This window comes from Dendrobates tinctorius, unplaced genomic scaffold (assembly GCF_039654945.1).
Source record: "Dendrobates tinctorius isolate UK_male_01 unplaced genomic scaffold, ASM3965494v1 ptg000107l, whole genome shotgun sequence".
Classification (NCBI taxonomy): domain Eukaryota; kingdom Metazoa; phylum Chordata; class Amphibia; order Anura; family Dendrobatidae; genus Dendrobates; species Dendrobates tinctorius.
This window is the reverse complement of record NW_027361775.1, coordinates 35,825,862-35,850,622: the sequence shown is the minus strand read 5'-3', so window position 1 is coordinate 35,850,622 and position 24,761 is coordinate 35,825,862. Positions and strand designations below refer to the sequence as shown.

Here is a 24,761-nt window from a genome sequence, read left to right as displayed (position 1 = left end):
TAGGAACACCTAGTGATGTCTGATTTAGGAACATACTATAGAGTTAGCCTTATGGCCCCACAGCATATCATCCTTCAGGCAACCTGCTCTTTTGTAACTGAACACACACAGCAGAATTGTATTATGAAACTTTCTGTATAGTATTCAGTAAGAAAGAGCTACAAAACCCAATTTCTCCACTATTTCTATCCTGATAACTATAAGTGGATTGTGCTTGTAAATACAGGAAACTTTCCAGTTTAGTTCTTAATAGAATTCCCAGTGGTGGCCAAACAATGCTTTAAGCTCTAGTGGCCAAGATTGCAAGAGCGCTCTGCTGGCTCTAAATATCAGGCAATTTTAGTTTCACCACGTGTCCAAGGATGCAGATACAAAGCTGCCTCATATAGGATCATTGGTAACTTACAATTCGGTCTTGCAGCACAATGATCAACAATATTGTCGGTCCGAACTATTAATCAATCAAGTGCATCTACCCTAACCTTTCGGGAAACTGTGAGTTTGGAAAGTGGTGGGCTTTTAATGAAGAAGGTAATGACCCAAACCCATTAAACACATTTTTTTCCTGAAATAACACTAAACACTGAAACCTGGAAAGTCAGACAGGCACTATTCCTGCAATGTTATTACATTATATGATAAAATTATGTCCAGACACTCAACTTCATTAATTGCTTGCAAAATTCAATTAAAATAAACTTTTGATATGTTACAGAAACTCAAAGATAGATGCAGCCGGCCACTGAATTCATGCTTCTCACTGTTTGGGCAGCATGAATCAGATGACAGGTTCACTTTAAAATGAAAAGCCTTTTGTTTTTTTTAATTAAACTGTCATAGATTAAACGATAGCTGCAATGGTATTTGTCATGTGTTATTTGAGAAATATGCCAACAGGAGGAAACAGAAATGAAATTCAGATTCAGTGGATAATGTGATGCCTAGTATATACTATAGAGCTGTAGAGCTGAACCTGTGGCAGATCGGGGATTACTGTTCTCTAATGATCCAGTGTCACACAGTCGGGCATAGAATGGTATAGTTTGGCAGATTTCTCACTCAGGTACATTATGCTTTGTGCAGATTAAATTTATACTAGATATGGGCCCGATGAGGACAGCTCTGTGGCGCTGTCACAGCCGGCAGGAAAGATGGTGGTTTGCGAACTGTGCTGGAGTTGGGGTGCGGCGCCACCAGAGGGCTCCCGCACCCCATCTCCAGCACAGGCCGCAAGTCGCATTCTTTCCAATCGAAGTGGATTGTGGGATTTGAGGACGTCTGGATGGAAGTGGATAATGGACAATTTTATGTAAGTATATAATAAATGTTCTGTAAAATGGTGCGAGTTGTCTCCTGAGATGTATATCTCTGTCATGCAGGGGAAGTCAACGAGACGAGCTTATTTAAAGAGCCGCACACACAAGGAAAAGACTCATTCAAACCAGTTTTCCTCGGTGATTTGAGAGATAAATATAAAGAACAGTATGCAGAATTGGAGGAGAAGTGTGGCAGTAAAACTGAATGTATATATGATGCCCTGGTCACAAATAATACAGAACTCGGCTTAGCTACAATGAAGGTGTCTCTGCAACTGGAAGAAACCAATATCACTTTAAGTAAGTCTCTTAACTCAAACATTTTTCTTTTTTTTGTTATACTTTTCTTTTTTCCTTTCGGTATTACGCCTATTGTTTCACAAGGATAATACAATATATTGTACTGCTTTCCATCTTTGGCTTAAAATTACTTATTATAGGAAGCGATAGTCCCTCATTTACATTATGTAGGTATTCCCATGGAAAGTCAGTGATCATTGTTGTGCTAAAGGAGAAGAGAATACAAAATATTATCGTAACATGTAGAGAAGCAATGACCCATGACATGATTTTGGATTGCAGTAAAGATGATGAGTGCTGTAGCTATGTAATGTAGCTGATAACCAAAGAATACTTGTTCTCAGACTTAGCACATAGCGTTATTTTGTAGGATAATACTTCACACCAAAAGATCAAATTGCACATATAATAACAGTTCTGTACATTGCCTCGTTCTTCTTGTGTTTTCAGATGCCGCTGCTCCATCGATTACTGGAAATCCGGCTATTGGAGCATTTATATATAGTACTGTTACAGTACAGTATACAGCCACTGGCACAGGAGTGGTCTTCTCTGCGGATCCTGATACAAATAGAGATATTAATCTGACAGGTGAGTGATAATTCTCATTTCACATCATATGCATGAATCTATATTGCTTTTTGCAGAAATTATTTGCATAAAATCAATGATTTATTTACAGTGAACCTAATTATTGTTTCAAATTGTTCTTTGTGTTTTATATACATTATGGTGCCTCAAGTGTTTTAAAGACTTTGAGCACTTGTAAAATCATTTTACAGTATATGATCCAGTGCATCTAAAATAAAAAAAATTGAAACAATTTAGCAAATAATTAATTAAAAAAGCACCTCCATTTTGTGGTTACAGTGCTTATGAAGACCTAGATGTCTCATCACTACAGATTACAAACTAACCTGTGCAATCACATATTCCTCAGTTCCCTCTGCTCAGTATTCTACTGTACATGTTATTTTGTTGGTGACAGATGACTACAATATATGGCTATACAAAGGGTTTTTTTCCAATCTACAATCACAGAGACAAACCGTAATTCTGTTAACAGAAAAAAAACATTAATAATATTTGGAAAAAAAAACTGAAAAGTTTTTTTTTCTTTCATTTATTATTTGAGATGTATTGGAACAATAAAAAATATTGACAAATATTAGAGCACTTGTAAAAAAAAATAATAAACCAGAATAAGAATAAAATGTATTAAGAAATGGAAACGTTAAATGTAAAAGAAGTATTTAAACCTTGATGCACAGAAGAAATATTGAAATCTTTAATTATTGCTAGAAGTGTATGTTAAAGAACATTTGAAAAGTACACATCATTTATTGTAATATTATTTATTTTCTCATTTTTTTATTGCGGCAAAAGGAGATGGAACTTTGACCTGGACACCGACAAGCAAGGATGGATTTACCTTCCTTCTTCTAGCAACTGACTCCCAAAACCATTCATCCAGCTTACAGCTGTCCTTTGTTCTATGTGCCTGTAATAACAGTTCTCAGTGTGATTATAGTCAATCCTCTAAAGTCAATGGAAGTTCTCTTTCTGTAAGTATCAGAAAAAAAATCACCTTTCTCTTAATATTCAGACGACTGTTCATAGCATAGGCAATGTAAAACTATTATTTCCTATGACCAGGTATCGACATCTCTTTTTTCTATAAGAATTGGGGTGTCACTGGTTCAAAAGAGACCAAGAGAATCCTTTGGTGAACTCACCTCTAATATAAGAGGTGTTTTGGGTTTCTCATGAAACTACAATAAGCAGGAGATATATTTCTACAATGCTTTCTGAATGACTGGTTGTTCACAGTAGGTACAGTTTGTACAGGTTGTCATCCTATATGACAATTCCATAAATCAACATTTGAGATAAGTGGATCAATTAGTGTAGAATCAACTTTGAGTCAAATCTCCTGAAATTCACAGGTCCTGGCAAATTCAAACAGTCTGCAAATCTATACGCTAGAATCTGCTAAATATTAAAAATTGGCACATATAACATATACTGCTGAAGACTCAGTGAGCAAGATAATGACTTCATGCACAGTCATGCAGGCTTTTCTCCTAATCCCATTATTAGCACAACACATGCTCTAATGCAGCCAATCAGAGGGGGATCACAGGCACAATTAAAGATGACTGCTGTTCTAGCAGCATCATTTTAGGCTTTTACAATGCATAAATAGAGGTCTGAGCACACAGTTCATTTGCATAAGCATAGAAAGTGATCTAAATCTGATTGTGGTGTACTGCTTACTGTAAGTGATGAATCACATTAAAAATGGAGGTAGTCTCTTTCAGAGTCAACATTTCCTATGGGAAAACATACCACAAAATACTCCAACAAATGTGGGCCATTAATTGCAAACAAGATTTGTAATTTTGCACAATTTTCCTAACAAATTCATTCAAGACCATGTTGTAAAACTGAGTACGCCTCAAGAAAAGTCTTAGGCGCAAAGATAAATTTTAGGCTACGTTCCTACGATGAGCTTTAAGATTTTCTGCACCATTTCTGCACCCTTTAAGTAAAATAGGTTACTCACATTTTATATGCAGCATCAAAATCTCACCAAAAACTTATCGTGCGCACATAGCCTTAAGGCCCCGTCACACACAGCGAGATCTCTAGCAAGATCGCTGACTTTGTGATGCATCAGCGATCTCGCTGTGTGTGACACGCATCAGCGACCGACCCCCCCCACCAGGTATCGTTGATCTTCAGGAACGTCCTGGGCCATTTTTTGATCGTTAGTCTCCCGCTGGCCTGCACGCATCGCTGCGTGTGGCAGCGGGAGAGCAACGATCAGCGAGCTCCCAGCGCTGTAAGCAGATGCTGGGAGCTGGTATCTAAGGTAAATATCGGGTAACTAAGCGCGCCGTCACTTAATTACCCACTGTGTACTTTAGATACCTGCATGCTCGCGCAGGGAGCTGGTAACCAAGGTGCACAGCTGGTAACTAAATGACGCACGCTCTTATTTACCCGCTGTGTACCTTAGATACCAGCTCCCAGCGCCAGCACGCAGATATCTAAGGTACCCAGCGCGTAACTAAGCGATGCGCTCGCTTAGTTACCCGATATTTACCTTGGATATCAGTGTTCTCGCTGGTCATGATCGCTGGGGAGTCTGCCTGTTTGACAGGTCACCAGCAATCATGTAGTGAGGCACCAACGATCCTGACAAGGTCGTATCGTTGTCGGGATCGCTGGTGCATTGTTTAATGTGACGGGGTCTTTAGACTAAAGAATTCCAATTAACAATAAATGAACCACAGGTAAGTTTAATTATTCATTAAACAGGAGTCTATCAGACAGTTGACAATAAAAGGGAGTTACTTAACAAAGAAAACACCTTCCCATTTCATACTGTCAGCAAAGCAACCACATCGAAGAAAAATGTCACACGCAAAAATGGTAACAAAAGAAAAGTAAAGGGTACAAGAAGATCAGCAAAGCTTTAATTATCAATTAGTATACTGTAGCAAAAGTGATACAAAAATTTAACAAAGATAGAGCTACAACAAGCTCACAGAGATGTCCAAGATGACTAGAGAAGTTAACACCTAAACAGGAGTCTTCTGATGAGAAAGGTTGAAGAAATTTGGCCTGAATGTTACCTGCAGTTAACTAGGATGTTGTCCACAAAGGAAGCCTCTCCTAAAGCCCATGCATAAAAAAGCCCACACAAAATTGTCCAGGGTCCATGCTACAAAATATGAAGATGAATGGGACTCTATACTGACCATACACCTGGCAGACATCTCCTTACTTGCCTCATCCTAATTTTCTGCCATGCAGTTTCTTCTGCCACCACTGTCACTGCGCACTCATGCCAGCAAATACATTTCCTGGCTGTCCACTGTACTTCATATTGTAAAGGTACTGTCACACTAAGAGATATCGCTAGCAATATCGCTATAACTTGTGACGTTATAGCGATATTGCTAGCGATATCGCTATGTCTTATACTTACCTACAACCCGCTCCCCCGCTGGTTATCGCTGATCGCGCGAGAACAGGCTGGACTGTTTCTCGTCGTCAGCTTCCTGTGGCGCTTCCTGCTGTGACGACGAGCGACGCGTGGAGCCGGGCGGGAGGACGCAGGATCGCCGCATCTGACAGGTAAGTAGCGACCCCTGTCCCCAGCGATGTCGCTGGTGAGATCTGCCTGTGTGGCAGCTCACTAGCGACCACTTAGCGATGCACCAGCGATCCTGACCGCGTCATATCGCTGGTTGGGATCGCTGGTACATCGCTAAGTGTGACAGTACCTTTAGACAGCACAAATGATCCTGGTAAACATGCTCTCTTGAGAGCACAAAACTTGAAACAGTTCCCAAAATAGGGTTAATTTTTATAAGGCTTGTTGACCACAAACCATTGCTTTTTCATTTTGAAAATAGCTAGCGTGTTCTTGCTCCTTATAAACAAGGATAATCTACCAATTACACATAGCCCAACGTAGCTCCTCGACATCCAGCATGGCTCAGTATAATATGCCCTCTAGAATTAACACACCAGTACCATAATTGGTCTAAAACCTTGGGAACTAGTCCAGCATGTAAAAAACAGAGTTTTCACCCAAGTAGTGAACCCAATCCGTATTATCAATACTGTCCATTTTATCTCTTTAAAAACTCAGTATGGTTTGTTCACATGGCATCTCAATATGTCAGTTTGGGATTAAGCAGAACATATCCCAGCATGTGTCCCTTTTCTAGATGGGTTCAGCATGAATTTTCGAAGATGGTTGACAGCCAGGACTGGATCCACTTGAAGCCCTAGAAACCCTAGGGCTTCAAAGTGTAGTATTATTCTTAAAACAGGAATTAGCTCAGGCCCAGAAACCGGTTTGCAAAGAAAGAAAAGAGAGTGATATGATACTCTTTTCTCTTTTGGGAAGTGCAGGTGTAAGGGTTGGCCAGGACCGTGGTCGTGGCCAAGGACTCCGGAGCAATAGTGTCCTAGCCTCCCCTCACATAGACATGACAGCTTTCTGTCAGTTTACCTGCAGCTCCAAATGATATGGAACAAGTCACAGTCCCATTCAACTTTAACAGCTTTACTCATTTTTGTACACAGCACATCCATTTCCTTTACAGCAGTTACCTCAGATTCCACAGTGCACAATTTGTGTCACTTTCCCTATGCTCTCACTGTCTTCCTTCAGCATATCTCCGGGACGTCCCATCCCGTTCAGCATCACAGCATCCTCTCTGTCCAGCTTCACCTTTTTTGGGAGTTACCCTGTCTGTTTTGCCCCAGACAAAAGGGCGTCTGCCCACGTAGCAAGCTGCCTCATAATGAGTGATCTGTGCTGCTGTACCGCTTCCAAATGTCTCACTACCATCTGTAGTGTAGTCATCTGCACTGCTATGTTCTGCGCTGCTGTGAACTGTGTGGCTGTTGTTTGAGCTGCTGTGTTCTGAAGTGTTGTCATCTGTGGCCCTCAGGCCCTGGACGGCTGGGCCGTGTCTTTAAAGTAACAGAGCAGACTGCCCTGTCAGGGCTCTCCCACACAACTGATTCAAACCCACCCAACTGATTCAAATCTCAGGTGTTTCTCAGCTTAATGGCCGTTAGCTCCTCCTACTTTAACTATTTACAGGATGAATATGCGCTCCATCTAGTGGCCTAACTTGGGTACTACGCTTTCTCCACAAATATAACAGTAGTTATACATAGCATTTACATAAATATACAGTGGGGAAAAAAAGTATTTAGTCAGTCAGCAATAGTGCAAGTTCCACCACTTAAAAAGATGAGAGGCGTCTGTAATTTACATCATAGGTAGACCTCAACAATGGGAGACAAACCGAGAAAAAAAAATCCAGAAAATCACATTGTCTGGTTTTTTTTTTTCATTTTATTTGCATATTATGGTGGAAAATAAGTATTTGGTCAGAAACAAAATTTAATCTCAATACTTTGTGATATATCCTTTGTTGGCAATGACAGAGGTCAAACGTTTTCTGTAAGTCTTCACAAGGTTGCCACACACTGTTGTTGGTATGTTGGCCCATTCCTCCATGCTGATCTCCTCTAGAGCAGTGATGTTTTTGGCTTTTCGCTTGGCAACACGGACTTTCAACTCCCTCCATAGGTTTTCTATAGGGTTGAGATCTGGAGACTGGCTAAGCCACTCCAGGACCTTGAAATGCTTCTTACGAAGCCACTCCTTCGTTGCCCTGGCGGTGTGCTTTGGATCATTGTCATGTTAAAAGACCCAGCCACGTTTCATCTTCAATGCCCTTGCTGATGGAAGGAGGTTTGCACTCAAAATCTCACGATACATGGCCCCATTCATTCTTTCATGTACCCGGATCAGTCGTCCTGGCCCCTTTGCAGAGAAACAGCCCCAAAGCATGATGTTTCCACCACCATGCTTTACAGTAGGTATGGTGTTTGATGGATGCAACTCAGTATTCTTTTTCCTCCAAACACGACAAATTGTGTTTCTACCAAACAGTTCCAGTTTGGTTTCATCAGACCATAGGACATTCTCCCAAAACTCCTCTGGATCATCCAAATGCTCTCTAGCAAACTTCAGACGGGCCCGGACATGTACAGGCTTAAGCAGTGGGACACGTCTGGCACTGCAGGATCTGAGTCCATGGTGGCGCAGTGTGTTACTTATGGTAGGCCTTGTTACATTGGTCCCAGCTCTCTGCAGTTCATTCACTAGGTCCCCCCGCGTGGTTCTGGGATTTTTGCTCACCGTTCTTGTGATCATTCTGACCCCACGGGGTGGGATTTTGCGTGGAGCACCAGATCGAGGGAGATTATCAGTGGTCTTGTATGTCTTCCATTTTCTAATTATTGCTCCCACAGTTGATTTCTTCACTCCAAGCTGGTTGGCTATTGCAGATTCAGTCTTCCCAGCCTGGTGCAGGGCTACAATTTTGTTTCTGGTGTCCTTTGACAGCTCTTTGGTCTTCACCATAGTGGAGTTTGGAGTCAGACTGTTTGAGGGTGTGCACAGGTGTCTTTTTATACTGATAACAAGTTTAAACAGGTGCCATTACTACAGGTAATGAGTGGAGGAAAAGAGGAGACTCTTAAAGAAGAAGTTACAGGTCTGTGAGAGCCAGAAATCTTGATTGCTTGTTTCTGACCAAATACTTATTTTCCACCATAATATGCAAATAAAATGAAAAAAAAACAGACAATGTGATTTTCTGGATTTTTTTTTCTCAGTTTGTCTCCCATAGTTGAGGTCTACCTATGATGTAAATTACAGACGCCTCTCATCTTTTTAAGTGGTGGAACTTGCACTATTGCTGACTGACTAAATACTTTTTTTCCCCACTGTACATTACACTTTTATCCCTTAAGGTAATACACAGAATAGTGTAGCAGTACCTATGTGACAAACACATAATGGTAATACACATGAACGTGTAGCAGTTCCAGTAAGATATGAGAAAGAGGTAAAAGATGGAACAATAACATTTTCCATTCCCTTACACAGGGACAGCAGCAGGTGTCCTTAACACCCTAGACAATTTTTAGACAGCTTGATAAAAATTCTTTGAAATTGATTAATCATTTTGAGAGTAGAAAACCTGTTGTGGATCACTTTTAAAACAGCACACCTGTTTTTGATTCCTTCTTTGGATGGGTTGTGAAAAGCTATAGTGTATTCATTTAGCAAAGAAAAAAGCTTTTAATACTCTGCATTAGAGGTGAGCGACATTGCCTTTTTTTGGGTCGAGTCGGGTTTCATGAAACCCGACTTTCTAAAAAGTCGGGTCAAGCGAAATTGGCCGACTATAGGGAAAAGTCGGTGTCCGACTGAAACACGAAACCCAATGCAAGTCAATGGGGAAGCAAAGTCGGCAGGGAGTGGAGGACAGTAAACACACCTACAGTGCCCATTTCAATGCCAACGACATCAATTCTTATTACTTAAGCTTGGCAACCTTAATTTACTTTATAATAATATTAACGCATTTAAAACTGGGGGTTATTTGGCTAAAGTTGTGGGGGGTGGTAGGGCTGGCACCAGGTTTTCATGTGCCCTAGGCCAAAGAGTGTCAGTGCGCCCTTTTAACACATACCACAATTCATAATGCTTTGATACGGCACAGAAATATAGGTATAGTACAATGAAAAATACTTCACTGCTTACATGACATGACTGATATCTATTTTAAATTCTACAATAGCTCAAAAAACGGACAGTATATTACTTCATACAGTATTATGGCCACCACCTAGTGCGCCATACAGAATAATGAGCCCCATATATTTCTCCATACAGAATAATTGGTCCCATATATTGTTCCATACAGTATATGATGAGTTCCACATAATGCTACAGTATATGATGGTCCCCATGGATGATGCTCCACTGTCTTATGAGCCCAAATAATGCTCCATAGAGTCCATATATAATGGGCCCCATTTCTAATGCTCCAGTGTATAATGGGCCCCGTAAATGCTGCTCCAGTGTCTGATGTCCCCCATTTGAAATGCTCCAGTATATGTTGGTCCCCATGGACGATGCTCCAGTGTGTTGTGGGCCCAAATTATGCTCCACATATAATGGGCCCCATTTCTAATCATCCAGTGTATAATGGGCCCCGTAAATGCTGCTCCGGTGTCTGATGTCCCCCATTTGGAATGCTCCAGTATATGATGGGCCAAATGGATGATGCTCCAGTGTATGATGGGCCCCATATATCTTCTCCAGTGTATATTGCTCCCCAAAAAATGCTCCCAACATTTTAAAAAATTAAATACCTCTCCTCGCTGGGCACGGCTCTACTCTGGACTCCTCAGCATTGCAATTTTAAAGCTCTCTGCACTTGTACTGTTTTGGTAGAGGGCATACAGACGTGATGTCATCGCGCTCTGTAACCTGAATGTCACTGTCAGGAAAGGCGGAAGACGTCACGGCGGTGGAGCAGGGAGAGGTAAGTATTGCAAGTGCTGTGGGCCCCGAGCAAGCATGGGGGGCCCACTCGTGGGCAATAGCACTGGCACAGGGCCCCTCATAGTATGATGGTATGTCTGATGGCAAGTGGGCCCTCCCACCGGCTGAGACACTTTTGCATACTATGAGGGGCCCTGTGCCACTGCCATCACCCACGAGTAGGACCCCCCACCTGCTCAGGGAACTGGCACTTTCATCTGCACCTTCCTCTGTGTCACCGTGTAAGGTGGTATAGTATGCGGGAAGGGGCACCTGAGTTTCATCAGTGTCATATTCTGGCTCTATAGAGTGCGAGAGGAATGTAGTGCTGTGGGTGAATATACCAGCGGAATCACCTAGCAGTGGCTGTGCATGAGTGAACTCCATCTCCGATTCATGTTGGACTGGGGAATTCAGAATTTCACTTGATAACACAGGCATGGCCTGTGAAAAGAACTCCATGGAGTAATCTGAAGTGTGGGCTGCCGCATCCTTCACTTTTAGTGGGGGTGAAGGCGACAAGGAAAGGGGTGATTCCTGACCAGAAGCCTGCAGTGACGACTCAGTGCTTGCAGTTTTTGTAACTTCAGAAGAGGAGACAATAGAGCTGGAGGCTGTTTCGGCAATATAAGCCAAAACCTGTTCCTGATGCTCCGGCTTTAAAAGCAGTTTACCTACTCCCAGAAAATGGAGCCTTAAAGGCCTTCTTGTGCCAGTTGATGACACAGGCTCAACACCTCCTGCCTTAGCTGCTATTGTGCTTTTGGCAATACCAGCAGATGCACCACCACCACCATCAGTACCAGCTGACCCCCCCACACCCACGTCCGTGGCCTCTTCCACCATACATAATAATTTTTTAGTGAAAATGGACTAAAAATACCAGCAGATATATGGTACTGTTTCAGAAGCGGACAGCTGTATATAGTCTAGGGATAATTGCAAAGCTCCGTATATTTTTCATGAGTCAGTTACAGATGGTCACAGGCTCAGTATGGATTAGACAATAATCTAAAAATTGGAAAAAAGGGTACAGTATCACTGTATATATAGTATAATTTAAACATACTGAATCTCCGTATACATTTTAGGAGGCAAACACAGATGCTCTCAGGCCCAGTATGAATCCGACAACAATATCGAAAGTTGAGAAAGGGTACTATGGTGCCCATGAGGGTACGGTCGCCACAGAGGTACTGCACCTCATCCAATGGTGTGGTATCCCACCCTCAGGTAAGGAGGGATCACCACTCAAGAATCCTAACCTTGCACTCAACACACACACTAGTTAGTAGTTAGTCAGTGCTTTCTGGGTGTACCCGGCAGGAGGATGGCTTCATCCCAGACTGACTAGGAGAGGGTGTTGGGGGTTAGTGTGGAAGGTAGGTGCAGTGGGAGGAGCTTAGGTATTGGAGTGATAGTGGGCATCCAATCAGAGAGAACAAGCTGACAGTTGATATGTGTAGCTAGTCTGAGGTAAATGGATCTCTCTAAGAGTTGTCAGTCGGTGACAGGACAGAGTAAGAGCAGGATTGCTGTGAGAGGGCTGAGGGTCAGAGAAGAGAGAAAAATCTTGTCCAAGCTCATAGACTGGAAGGAAGGGGTCCTTGGGGCACAGGAAGTGCAATAAGCCACCTGTGAAGCCCGTTTCTGGAGAAGGAAGGACCAGGCCTCGTTGGGGAAGATGGCTCCTGAAGGTAGTGGAGAAATACAGAGCTCAGCTAGAAAGACAGAGGCTGAGGTAACTTTAAGTGCCTCAGTCGCAGCTGCATTCAATACTCAAAAAGGCAGCAGTTGGAATAAAGGACCCCGGAGCCTGACCCACAACACCCGGTGTGATCCTTGGCTGCCTGCTTGGGACACTGTTTGCGAAGGCGCACAGCAGGAAGGAAGGGAGAGATCAGCACAGAGACACGGCCTAGAAAGGATACACAAGGAGAAGTCTTGAACAGGTGTTCCTGATCTAGCTTGGAGTTTGCCGGACCCCTCCCTCGGATGACACAGTACCAATCGGGTCATCTTGTGCACAAAACTTTAGAGGAAAAACTCAGAAACTGCACCCAACTGTGTCCTTGGTGGCTTTTACAACTCTCCTGCTATACACGCTACACTCACCATCACCGTCAATGGCTCACAAACACCATCTCAACTGCCCTGGGATACAGCTCTGCCCATGGAGAGCTTCATCATCTTGGCTGCTTTAACACCGGCCCAGAGGATCTGCATTGCAGCGTCAGCTACCCTACCCGAGTACCACGGGTGGCGTCACGATCCCCCTTTTCCAAATTAATTATCATACCATCTTCCCCCTCATTTGAACTGTCATCTTCTTTATTGGACACCCAGGGCCACGGACCAGGTCCCAATCACCACCGTGACATACTTCCCCCTTAAAAGAGCCTGAAAGACCTGATTCTGAGTAACCCCCGGCCCTGCATGGCGTTTCTTTTTAACACCAGATAACAGGGATATATTGTATAGTTTCAACATTCTAAATCTACGTATATATTTGAGGAGGCACACACAGACGCTGTCATGGCCAGTATGGATTCGACAACAATCTAAAAAGTCAAAAAAGGGTACAGTATCACCAGATCCAAGGTATATATAGTATAGTTTCAACATTCAAAATCTCCGTATTTATTTCAGGAGGCAGACATAGACGTTCTGAGGCCCAGTATGGATTACACCAGTGGTCCCCAACCTTTTTCACTCCAGGGACCGGCTTCCAGCAAGACTATTCTTCCATGGCCCAGCGGGGAGGGGGTTGGGCGGCGGGGCTATATATACACACACACATGCACACACACACACAGATGCACATAAACACACACACACATACACAGATAAACACACATACATACACGCACACATACATACATGCACAGATACACACACAGATAAACACACATACATACACACACATACACAGATACACACACATGCACAGATGAACACATATACGTACACACAGATAAAAACACATACGCACACATACACAGATACAAAAACACATACAGTATATACACACAGATACACACACAAACATACACACATCCATACACACACAGATACACACATACATACACACATCCATACACACAGATACACACATACATACACATACATGCACAGATACACACACAAACACATACACAGATACAAATATACACACACATACATACACACAGATACACACATATAGATACACACACATGCATAAACACACACACATATACATATATACAAAAAAATACCTCTCTTCATTCCCTGGTGCTACAGTCGGGCCACGGCTGCAGGGTTACTATGGCCACGGGCGGGAAAGCAGAGGACTTGCTCTCTCTTCATTCCCTGCTGCTTCAGTCGGGCCACGGCTGCTGGGTTACTATAGCCACGGGCGGAAAAGCAGAGGGCTTGCTCCTCCCTGCCCACAGACAGCGCTGCCACTGACACATTACAATGTCAGCGTGTTCCCACCTCTACGCGCGACTCGCCGCAGTGATCATGAACAGCCAAGGCAGGCACCTGCAGTGTGCTCTGAACCGCCGCAGCGCACACTGTCAGTGTTTACTGAAGGTCTGCGGCAGCTCCGCGGACCGACAAAAGAACCCCAACGGCCCGGTTCTGGGCCGCGGACCGGTGGTTGGGGACCCGTGGATTACACAACAATATAAAAAGCAGTAAAAGGGGAATGGATCCCAAGCACACTGCTGTATACAGTGTTGGGGTCATTTGGTGATCTACATATATATTTCAGGAGTAACACACAGCCTCTCACAGTATGGATTACACAAAAATATAAAAACTTGAAAAAGGGTAATGTTTTACAATCGTTCAGCTGCATACAGTGTTGGTGTCATTTTAAATCTCCTTATATTTTACCAGAGTAAGACACAAACTCTCACAGGCTCAGTATGGATTACACCCAAATATAAAAATAAGAAAAAGGGATATGTATTCGAAACATACACCAGTATACAGTGTTGGAGTACTTTGAAATCTTCGTTTATATTTCAGTGTCAGTCTGTCAGTCCAGACTCTCCGCTAGAGGAAGGTAGATGTATAAAAGTACAGAGGTAAAGTCTAGTGATTTTAGATGTTTTTCAATTAGTAATCATGGGAAAACCTCCCGGGAGAATTCGCAGAGGCGATGCTGACCCTCAATAACAGACTTGAGAAATCAGACCACAACATGGTCAGGAAACCCCTGTCTCCAACGCCAGTTCAGCTGTGTGCACCACGAACACCTCTTCCATTTTGCCCACTACAGCTTGTGGGAGAACCAGCTCCGCTGCTGTGTGCTAGGAATGCCTCAAACAACCTGTTTACCAGAGTTGCTTGTTTGTTAGCCAATATTAGCTCTAGGTTCTCCTGTGGCATGATGTTGTGTAATTTGCCTTTATAGCGTGGATCGAGGATGCTGGCCAACCAATAGTCGTCATCCCTCATCATTTTGGCAATGCGGGGGTCCCTTTTTAGGATCCGCAAGGCATAGTCACACATGTGGGCCAATGTTCCAGGTGTCAATGCTGCACTGCCAGTGGTGGGTTGAGGAGCACTTTCTGGCAAATCCACATCCCTCCAGTCATGCACAAACCCTGTACCTGACCTTGGCACGCCAACATGTTCTCTTGCCCCCTGAGAAGCATCCTCCTCCCAAAAATAATCATCCCCTCATCCTCCTCCTCATCAGCCTCTTCTTTCTCCACCTCGTCCACGCCAGTTCCCTGACCAGACAGTGGCTGACTGTCTTCAAGGCTTCCCTCCTCCTCCTCCTCCTCCTGTTGCTCCTCAGCTGCAGACGCCTGATCCTTGATGTGCATCAAAGTTTGCATGAGCAGACGCATAAGTGGTATGCTCATGTTTATGATGGCGTCATCTGCGCTTACCAGCCGTGTGCATCCCTGAAAACACTGAAGGACTCTACAGAGGTCTTTCAGCTTTGACCACTGCACACCCGACAATTCCATGTCTGCCCTCAAACCGCCTGCCCGTGTATCCTCCCACAAATGCATTACAGCCTGCCTCTGTTCGCACAGCCTCTCAACCATGTGCATGGTGGAGTTCCATCTTGTAGCAATGTCTATGATTAGGCGGTGCTTGGGGAGGTTGAGTGATCGCTGCAGCTTCTGCATACGACTGGAGTTGACGTTTGAGCATTGGATGTGCGAGCACAGTCTTCACACCTTATGGAGCAGGGCTGTTAACTCTTGATAATTATTTAGGAAGCTCTGCACCACCAGGTTCAAGGTGTGAACCAGGCAAGGTATGTGTGTGAGTTTTGAAAGGGCTATGGCTGCCACAAAATTCCCCCCATTATCACTGACTACCTTGCCTGGCTCAAGATGTAGACTGCCCAGCCATGACTCAGTTTGTCGATGCAAGTAGTCGGCCAGTACCTCCACGGTGTGTCTACTGTCGCCCAAAGACATCATTTTTAAAACAGCCTGCTGGCACTTACCACTAGCTGTTCGATAGTAGGACACCTCGTATGCAACACTGACAGCTGTGGATGGAGTGCTCATGCGACTACGCTCTGTCGACGAGCTTTCGCTTCTGGAGGAGGAGGATCGAACACCTACAGCCAACTGTTTCCTATACCATGGGCTAGGCAACACTGTTGCACCGCCGCTGTCCCCTGTACAGTGTCCATTTTCGGACATGATCAAATATCAAAATCAAACATCAGAAATACTCTGTCTGATACCTGATTCTGATACCTGATACCTGACCCTGATACCTGACTCTGATACCTGACTCTGATACTTGACCCTGATACCTGACTCTGATACCTGATATCTGATACCTGATACCTGACCCTGATACCTGACCCTGATACCTGACTCTGATACCTGACTCTGATACCTGACTCTGATACCTGATATCTTATACCTGATATCTGATACCTGATACCTGACCCTGATACCTGACCTTGATACCTGACTCTGATACCTGACCCTGATACCTGACTCTGATACCTGATATCTGATACCTGATACCTGACCCTGATACCTGACCCTGATACCTGACTGATACCTGACTCTGATACCTGACCCTGATACCTGACTCTGATACCTGTCACTGATACCTGTCACTGATACCTGATACCTGATATCTGATACCTGATACCTGATATACCTGATATCTGATACCTGATACCTGACTCTGATACCTGATATTTGATATCTGATACCTGATATCTGATACCTGACTCTGATACCTGATACCTGACTCATTCAAACATTAGAATCAGAAGGTCTTTCAGATACCTTTAATGCAGTATTTGAGTGGTTCGTCTTATAAGCGAATAAAACAGATCCATTTGCTGCTGGGTGAGCTAATGGCTGAGTGGATAAATGCCTGGCTTAGGCTGGTTTCACATTTGCGTTTTTTAGCGCTGGAAAAAAACGCATACGTGCGCATGCGATTTTCCCCCTATATTTAACATGGGTGCGCATACATGCGCGCTTGTAAGCGCATGTATGCGATTTTCATGCGCTGCGTTTTTTTGGGGTGTGCGTTGGTATTTTCCAGACGCTGCATGTTGCATTTTTTGGCCCTGGAAAAAAGCGCATGCGCACGTATGCGCACGTTTTGCGCTAAAAATGGCCATTATAGCCTATGGATGCGCATACGTGCGCACTGGCATGCGCAGGTATGCGATTTTTTAGCGCTGCGTTTTTTGGGTGGTGTCCACTTTTTATCCTAGTTAGAATCTTCTAAAGTCAAAAAAAAAAAGTCTATATAAAGGAGGTGCCTGCCAAAACTCTGCCACTACTACACTGAGAGATTGAAGAGCAGACAGTCAACCAAGAACCCATTATATCAGCGAAGAATGTGAGTATATTACATTATATGCCTGTCCTTTTAAATTATGTATGTACTAATGATTTTTATTATTTTTACATGCAGTATGTCTTCAGAATCAGAGTATTCCCCATCGCGGCAGGAATTGGCGCAAGCAGACCGTGAGGTGATTATTTTCGTGCATCTGGTAAGTATATCTGCTGCTTCTCCAAATCTCTTACGTTTTTTTCAACTTTCTTAAGACATCGTCATCATCATCTGCGGACGGCACTAGTGAGGGCGAAGAGCAGGAGCAGCGAAGCCAAGTCCCGGTGGTGATACGGAATGTAAGTATCAAATGATTTGTAATGTTCTTTATTTTTTATCTTCTATTTTTACTCATTTTTTTGTTTCTTTTTTTGTAACTTTTTATTCAATTTAAATTTGATTATTCTAATGAATGTGTTTTGTCTAGGTTCCACAACGGGATGAAGACGTCTACCTGGATAATGAGCAGCTCATCAGCCTGGTCCAGGAGCGTTCGCCGTTGTGGGACAGCCGTGACCGGCTGTACAAGGACAATGTGGTGACCCGGCGGCTATGGAATGAGGTGGCCGCAGCGTTGATGGATGGCTGGGACAGCGCCACAGCATCCTCCAAAAAGGCGTTTAGTGAGTATTTCCCTGCTCTGTATTGTGCCGCAGTGACTGTTGTCCTTGACGGCACTGTTGGGTTTCGTGCTAGGCGTATTCTAGCAGGAAACCCAACAGTGTCATCGGGGTCTACAGTGACTGCTTTGAGTATTGTATTGCTACATTGTGCCGCAGTGACTGTTGTCCTTGACGGCACTGTTGTGTTTCGTGCTAGGCGTATTCTAGCAGGAAACCCAACAGTGTCATCGGTGTCTACAGTGACTGCTTTGAGTATTGTATTGCTACATTGTGCCGCAGTGACTGTTGTCCTTGACGGCACTGTTGGGTTTCGTGCTAGGCGTATTCTAGCAGGAAACCCAACAGTGTCATCGGGGTCTACAGTGACTGCTTTGAGTATTGTATTGCTACATTGTGCCGCAGTGACTGTTGTCCTTGACGGCACTGTTGGGTTTCGTGCTAGGCGTATTCTAGCATGAAACCCAACAGTTTCATCGGGGTCTACAGTGACTGCTTTGAGTATTGTATTGCTAGATTGTGCCGCAGTGACTGTTGTCCTTGATGGCACTGTTGGGTTTCGTGCTAGGCGTATTCTAGCAGGAAACCCAACAGTGTCATCGGGGTCTACAGTGACTGCTTTGAGTATTGTATTGCTACATTGTGCCGCAGTGACTGTTGTCCTTGACGGCACTGTTGGGTTTCGTGCTAGGCGTATTCTAGCAGGAAACCCAACAGTTTCATCGGGGTCTACAGTGACTGCTTTGAGTATTGTATTGCTACATTGTGCCGCAGTGACTGTTGTCCTTGACGGCACTGTTGGGTTTCATGCTAGGCGTATTCTAGCAGGAAACCCAACAGTGTCATCGGTGTCTACAGTGACTGCTTTGAGTATTGTATTGCTACATTGTGCCGCAGTGACTGTTGTCCTTGACGGCACTGTTGGGTTTCGTGCTTGGCGTATTCTAGCAGGAAACCCAACAGTGTCATCGGGGTCTACAGTGACTGCTTTGAGTATTGTATTGCTACATTGTGCCGCAGTGACTGTTGTCCTTGACGGCACTGTTTTTTTTTATCAACAGTGGACAAAGTCCGAACACGTTGGCGTTCAATCAAGGACCGCTTCAACAGTGATGTTCGTGCTGAGGGCCAGGTTCGCAGTGGATCTGCGTCAAGGACCAGAACTAGATACCGTCACTATCACGCGTTGCAGTTCCTAAGACCGGTCCTTGCCACAAGATCGTAAGTATTATACATTTTGGGTTTTTATTTTTATTAATCTGTGTTTTTCTAATCCACAGCTGATGCTTCTTGTAAAGGCATGGTAGTAATGATTTTCCTTTCTTCCACAGCACCTGGAGCAGCACCCTGCAACCTGGCCCTGGAGCGGTCCTTCCTCGGACGTCCTCTGACCCGTCCCAGCCATCCGACAGCCAGGAAGCACCTTGCAGGTCAGCCACACACACAGCTGGTGACCAGGAAGCTGGGCCATCAGGTGTTCCCCTGTCCCAGGTCTCTGCCACTGGTTATGCGGGCACTACCCGCCAGCGGCAGAGGGCCTTGGACAGGAATGTCTTGCCCGAGTTTATGCATTTGAGCGAGACATTTAATTCCAGCCTCAAGTCACTGTCCGACAGAGTTGAAAGCGGTTTTGCACTCATGGAACGTGGTTTTAACCACTTTGAACACCGCTTCAATTCTGTAGAACAGCGCCTTGACCGTCTGGAGGCCGACCTCAACAGACCAGCACACCATTTTTTTAGTAAGATTGAAAAGGGCATGGCGGAACACCTTAGTCCTGATCAACAGCTGAATGTGCTGCAGGCCTGCAACAATGCTTTCTTGCAGGCTATGCAGCATAATCGGTACGGTCAGCAGTCAGTGGTGTCCTTTCCACCTGTGCCACCATTGACTCGCTTCACCTCACTACCGACTTGTGCTGCATACCACTGCACGGACACCTCTATTCAAAGCCAGGACACCCACCGTTACACCACCACAAGTCTGAGTGCAGCTGGTCACTTCACCGACACCACCATGGCAAGCGCTGCTCCTGTCTGGAGCACCACCGCCAATCCCATGCATGCGTGGAGCTCAGCCACCACTAGGCAAACATGGAACAGCCCTGCCGCTACAACAACATGTAGTAGCCCTGCCACCACCACTCTGCAAACCTGGGCCATCACTGCCGCCACCAGTCCTCCTGCAAGGACGAGCACTGACAACGAAGAGCAGCATCAGCCACCTCAGCAGCAGCAGCCAACTCAGCAGCAGCAGCCACCTCAGCAGCAGCCGCCACCTCAGCAGCAGCAGCCACCTCAGCAGCAGCCGCCACCTCAGCAGCAGCAGCAACCACCTCAGCAGCAGCAGCCACCTCAGCAGCAGCCGCCACCTCAGCAGCAGCCGCCACCTCAGCAGCAGCCGCCACCTCTGCAGCAGCAGCCGCCACCTCAGCAGCAGCAGCCATACCAGCAGACGGGGGACCTACATTCCATATTTGCCCCTACTTCAAGGCGAAATCAATCAAGGCGGGCATTGGGCCAAAGTCGGTCCAGGCACACAAGCCTACGGCGACATGCCATTACAACTAATGTAACTGAACAGATTTCCTCTCCTACAAGTGTTCCAAGTTTAATTCCCTTAACTGGACTACCTTCCCCCACAAGTTTTGTTGCCCCTTCTCCTCAAACACCGTCTTCAACTGCAAGTGTTGCATATTCCCTGCACACCCCCAAATTGAAACCATCTGCCCCCAAACGCCGTAAAAAATAATTTTTTTTTTGTGATAAAAAATAAATTTACATTTGTGGTTCACCATTAATAAGTTTCATTAATGTTGTTTGCGCCGCTCACACACACTGATGGGTAAATACATGTTAAAAACCAACCCAAGGGCTAGTATAGTCATATGTGAAATAACATGGACTAGTATAGTCATTCCAAGGCCTAGTGTAATAACTCTAGTTTTACCAAATAGAATCTGGTGTCATGAAAAACAAACTGTTGAAACTTGTCTAAAAAATAAGTTTCTTTCTAGTTTCACCAGTTTGTTTTTTGTGAAACAAGATGCTAGTTGTTAAAAATCGAGTTATTACAGTAGGCCTTGGTATGACTATACTAGGCCGTGGTATTTCACATATGACTATACTAGTAGGCCCAAGGCCTACTATACTCATATTTGAAATACCACGGCCTAGTATAGTCATTCCAAGGCCTAGTGTAATAACTCTAGTTTTACCAAATAGAATCTGGTTTCATGAAAAACAAACTGTTGAAACTTGTCTAAAAAATAAGTTTCTTTCTAGTTTCACCAGTTTGTTTTTTGTGAAACAAGATGCTAGTTGTTAAAAATGCTAGTTGTTAAAAATCGAGTTATTACAGTAGGCCTTGGTATGACTATACTAGGCCGTGGTATTTCACATATTACTATACTACTAGCCCCAAGGCCTAGTATACTCATATTTGAAATACCACGGCCTAGTATAGTCATTCCAAGGCCTAGTGTAATAACTCTAGTTTTACCAAATAGAATCTGGTTTCATGAAAAACAAACTGTTGAAACTTGTCTAAAAAATAAGTTTCTTTCTAGTTTCACCAGTTTGTTTTTTGTGAAACAAGATGCTAGTTGTTAAAAATGCTAGTTGTTAAAAATCGAGTTATTACAGTAGGCCTTGGTATGACTATACTAGGCCGTGGTATTTCACATATTACTATACTACTAGCCCCAAGGCCTAGTATACTCATATTTGAAATACCACGGCCTAGTATAGTCATTCCAAGGCCTAGTGTAATAACTCTAGTTTTACCAAATAGAATCTGGTTTCATGAAAAACAAACTGTTGAAACTTGTCTAAAAAATAAGTTTCTTTCTAGTTTCACCAGTTTGTTTTTTGTGAAACAAGATGCTAGTTGTTAAAAATGCTAGTTGTTAAAAATCGAGTTATTACAGTAGGCCTTGGTATGACTATACTAGGCCGTGGTATTTCACATATTACTATACTACTAGCCCCAAGGCCTAGTATACTCATATTTGAAATACCACGGCCTAGTATAGTCATTCCAAGGCCTAGTGTAATAACTCTAGTTTTACCAAATAGAATCTGGTTTCATGAAAAACAAATTGTTGAAACTTGTCTAAAAAATAAGTTTCTTTCTAGTTTCAACACTTTGTTTTTTGTGAAACAAGATGCTAGTTGTTAAAAATCGAGTTATTACAGTAGGCCTTGGTATGACTATACTAGGCCGTGGTATTTCACATATTACTATACTACTAGCCCCAAGGCCTACTATACTCATATTTGAAATACCACGGCCTAGTATAGTCATTCCAAGGCCTAGTGTAATAACTTGTAATGGAGCAGATTACATGAGCAGATTACATTCATCCACTCAATGCTGACTTGTATTCCCCATGGACTTTCATTGGGGTTGGGTTTTGAGGGTTGTGTTTTGAGAAAATCACATACTTTGTTTTAAACTAGTTGCACAATTTTCTCTTGAAAAAAAATGGTTTCCTGATTCATGGCCTGCAGCTTTGCTCATTCCAATATATTTCACGCAGACTAGCAATGCTGCATTTTAACTCGTATGTGTATTTACCTGCCCAGGTGTGTGAACATAACAAAATTCAGTTATACATGGGAAGTTTTTTAATTAATTGGAGTTTAAAAAATATAGTGCACTCAGTAATGGTATCAAATAAGGATTTTTATTACCATAAACAACAACATTACACCATTTCATCTTGCCAGTGCACCCGTCCTACATCAGAAATAAAGTAGGCCGCAAATTTGTCCCTCATTTGGCCAACTTCAACGGATGACCTGAGAGTGTGCTGAGTGAATTCAGGCAATGGGTTAGGAGCATCATCATCCAGTTCAAAGGTCGTGTGCTCTTTAGCCATCACAAAGTTATGTAGAACCACACAGGCCTTCACCACCTCATCGACTGTTTCAAGTTTAAGATTAATGGCCGTGCCCAGAATTCGCCATCTGGAAACAAGAATCCCAAAAGCACACTCGACAGTTCTTCTGGCCCTGGTCAGCCTGTAATTAAAAATTTTTTTGGTGTGGTCCAAGTCCCGGCTGGAGTAGGGTTTCAGTAAGTTTCCGCACATTTGAAAAGCCTCATCGCCAACCATTACAAAGGGCAGTGGCGGAGCTTCGGTGTGAGGAAGAGGCCGTGGCATAGGGAAATTAAATTGGTTGCCATACAACCTCCGGCCCATGTCTGAGTTTTTAAAAGCCTGCGAGTCATTACCACGGCCAAATGCTCCAATGTCCACTGCTACAAACATACATCCGGCATCCGCAATTGCAATGAGTACTATTGAAAAGTACTTTTTGTAATTATAGTACTCAGATCCCGTTCTTTGGGGTTTGATGATCCGTATGTGTTTCCCATCAACAGCTCCCAAACAGTTGGGAAAATTGCATACTGTCCAGAATTTGTCAGCAATTTCCATCCACTTTTCAGCGGTGGGCAGGGGCATAAATTCTGGGCAAAGAACATTCCAGAGAGCCCGGCAGGTGTCAGCAACAATTCCAGACAAGGTAGAGATTCCAATACGGTACTGGAAGTGTAGTGAGGATAGGGTTTCTCCAGTCGCCAGGAATCTGTGAACAGACAAAGAAGTAAAATTAATATTTATGTATATTATTTTTAAAAACTATAAAAAAAAATATTAGTACATTCACGAAAACTAATTACCCAAGGTTTTGAATACTAAATTTACAAAAAAAAACATCAGACCACACCCCTTTGTTTTTAAAACATACCGTAATGTCACCAGTAGCCGTTCCTCAGGAGGAATCGCACGACGGAGCTGTGTGTCCTGTCTCCGGATGGATTGTTGGACACGAGCAAGAAAATCCATGAAACTTTCGTGGGACATCCGGATATAATCAGTAAATTTCTCCGGGTTTGCACGTAGCTCGCTGTAGAGGGTGTGGTATGCCCCACGGCTCTCCCGGAGTTCAACAATCGGATGTATCCACATACACCGCCGTCTTCGCTGCCTCTCTCTCTTCCTTTGTTCATGGCAAGCAAATGCATACGCCTGAGCCATCGCGATGTCCAAATCCAAGTTGAAGTGAAAACTCTTCCAGCGCAGATCCATGGTCACGAGAAGAATCAAGCAAATGTGAAGAATACTGTAGACAGGGTCTATATATATTAACATACCACACCCACAATGAAGTCCCATTGGTCTTGTGTGTTGTTGAATGGTTGCTTTTTCTTTTTGGTGGGGTTTTTCCAAAATCTGTAAAAAAACGCAAACGCACAAAAAACGCATACAAACGCGCAAAAACGCTGCGTTTTTTTCCTGCATGCGCATTAAAATGCTGGAAAAAACGCAGCGTTTGTATGCATTTGTATGCGTTTTTTTAATGCGTTTTTTTGCGGGAAAAACGCGCTGCAAAAAAAAGCAAGTGTGAAACTAGCCTTATGAAATAGAAAACATGAGGTCAAGCCATGGAGTTAAGTATACTTTGTTTTTTAACCCATGCCTCCTGGCACACAAACAGCAGAGTTGTTTCACTTTGATGAGTGAAGAAAGTCACATATCATATGTCAAAATGGAAATCCAAATGATTTTTCAACTCACTGAGAGTTTGGAAAGCAGATTTCCTTACCAAAAAAACTTGAGCTTGGTATCGCTTGATCTGACATTCCTATTAACTTCCTCACTGGTAATAAAATAATCTATAGCCTAAGGGTGAAGCATCTGCATCACACATAGTTTTGGTTTAAAGTAATAAGAAAAATAAA

General features: G+C 43.7%; 2 protein-coding genes across 2 annotated transcripts in view; both read left to right on the top strand.

Annotated features, from left to right (window-relative positions):
* The window catches only part of LOC141100710 (uncharacterized), a 503,724-nt gene that overhangs the window by 315,848 nt on the left and 163,115 nt on the right, over positions 1 to 24,761 (top strand). The window contains exons 46-48 of the mRNA XM_073589357.1: positions 1,380 to 1,616; positions 2,067 to 2,207; positions 3,003 to 3,181. Coding sequence (XP_073445458.1) covers positions 1,380 to 1,616; positions 2,067 to 2,207; positions 3,003 to 3,181 — 557 coding nt within the window. The remainder of the gene's footprint in view (positions 1 to 1,379; positions 1,617 to 2,066; positions 2,208 to 3,002; positions 3,182 to 24,761) is intronic.
* Positions 18,843 to 20,762, top strand: LOC141100728 (uncharacterized). The gene is made up of 2 exons (XM_073589394.1): positions 18,843 to 19,232; positions 19,343 to 20,762. Exon 2 carries the CDS (start codon positions 19,578 to 19,580, stop codon positions 20,760 to 20,762), a length of 1,185 nt encoding a protein of 394 aa, XP_073445495.1. The 5' UTR covers positions 18,843 to 19,232; positions 19,343 to 19,577.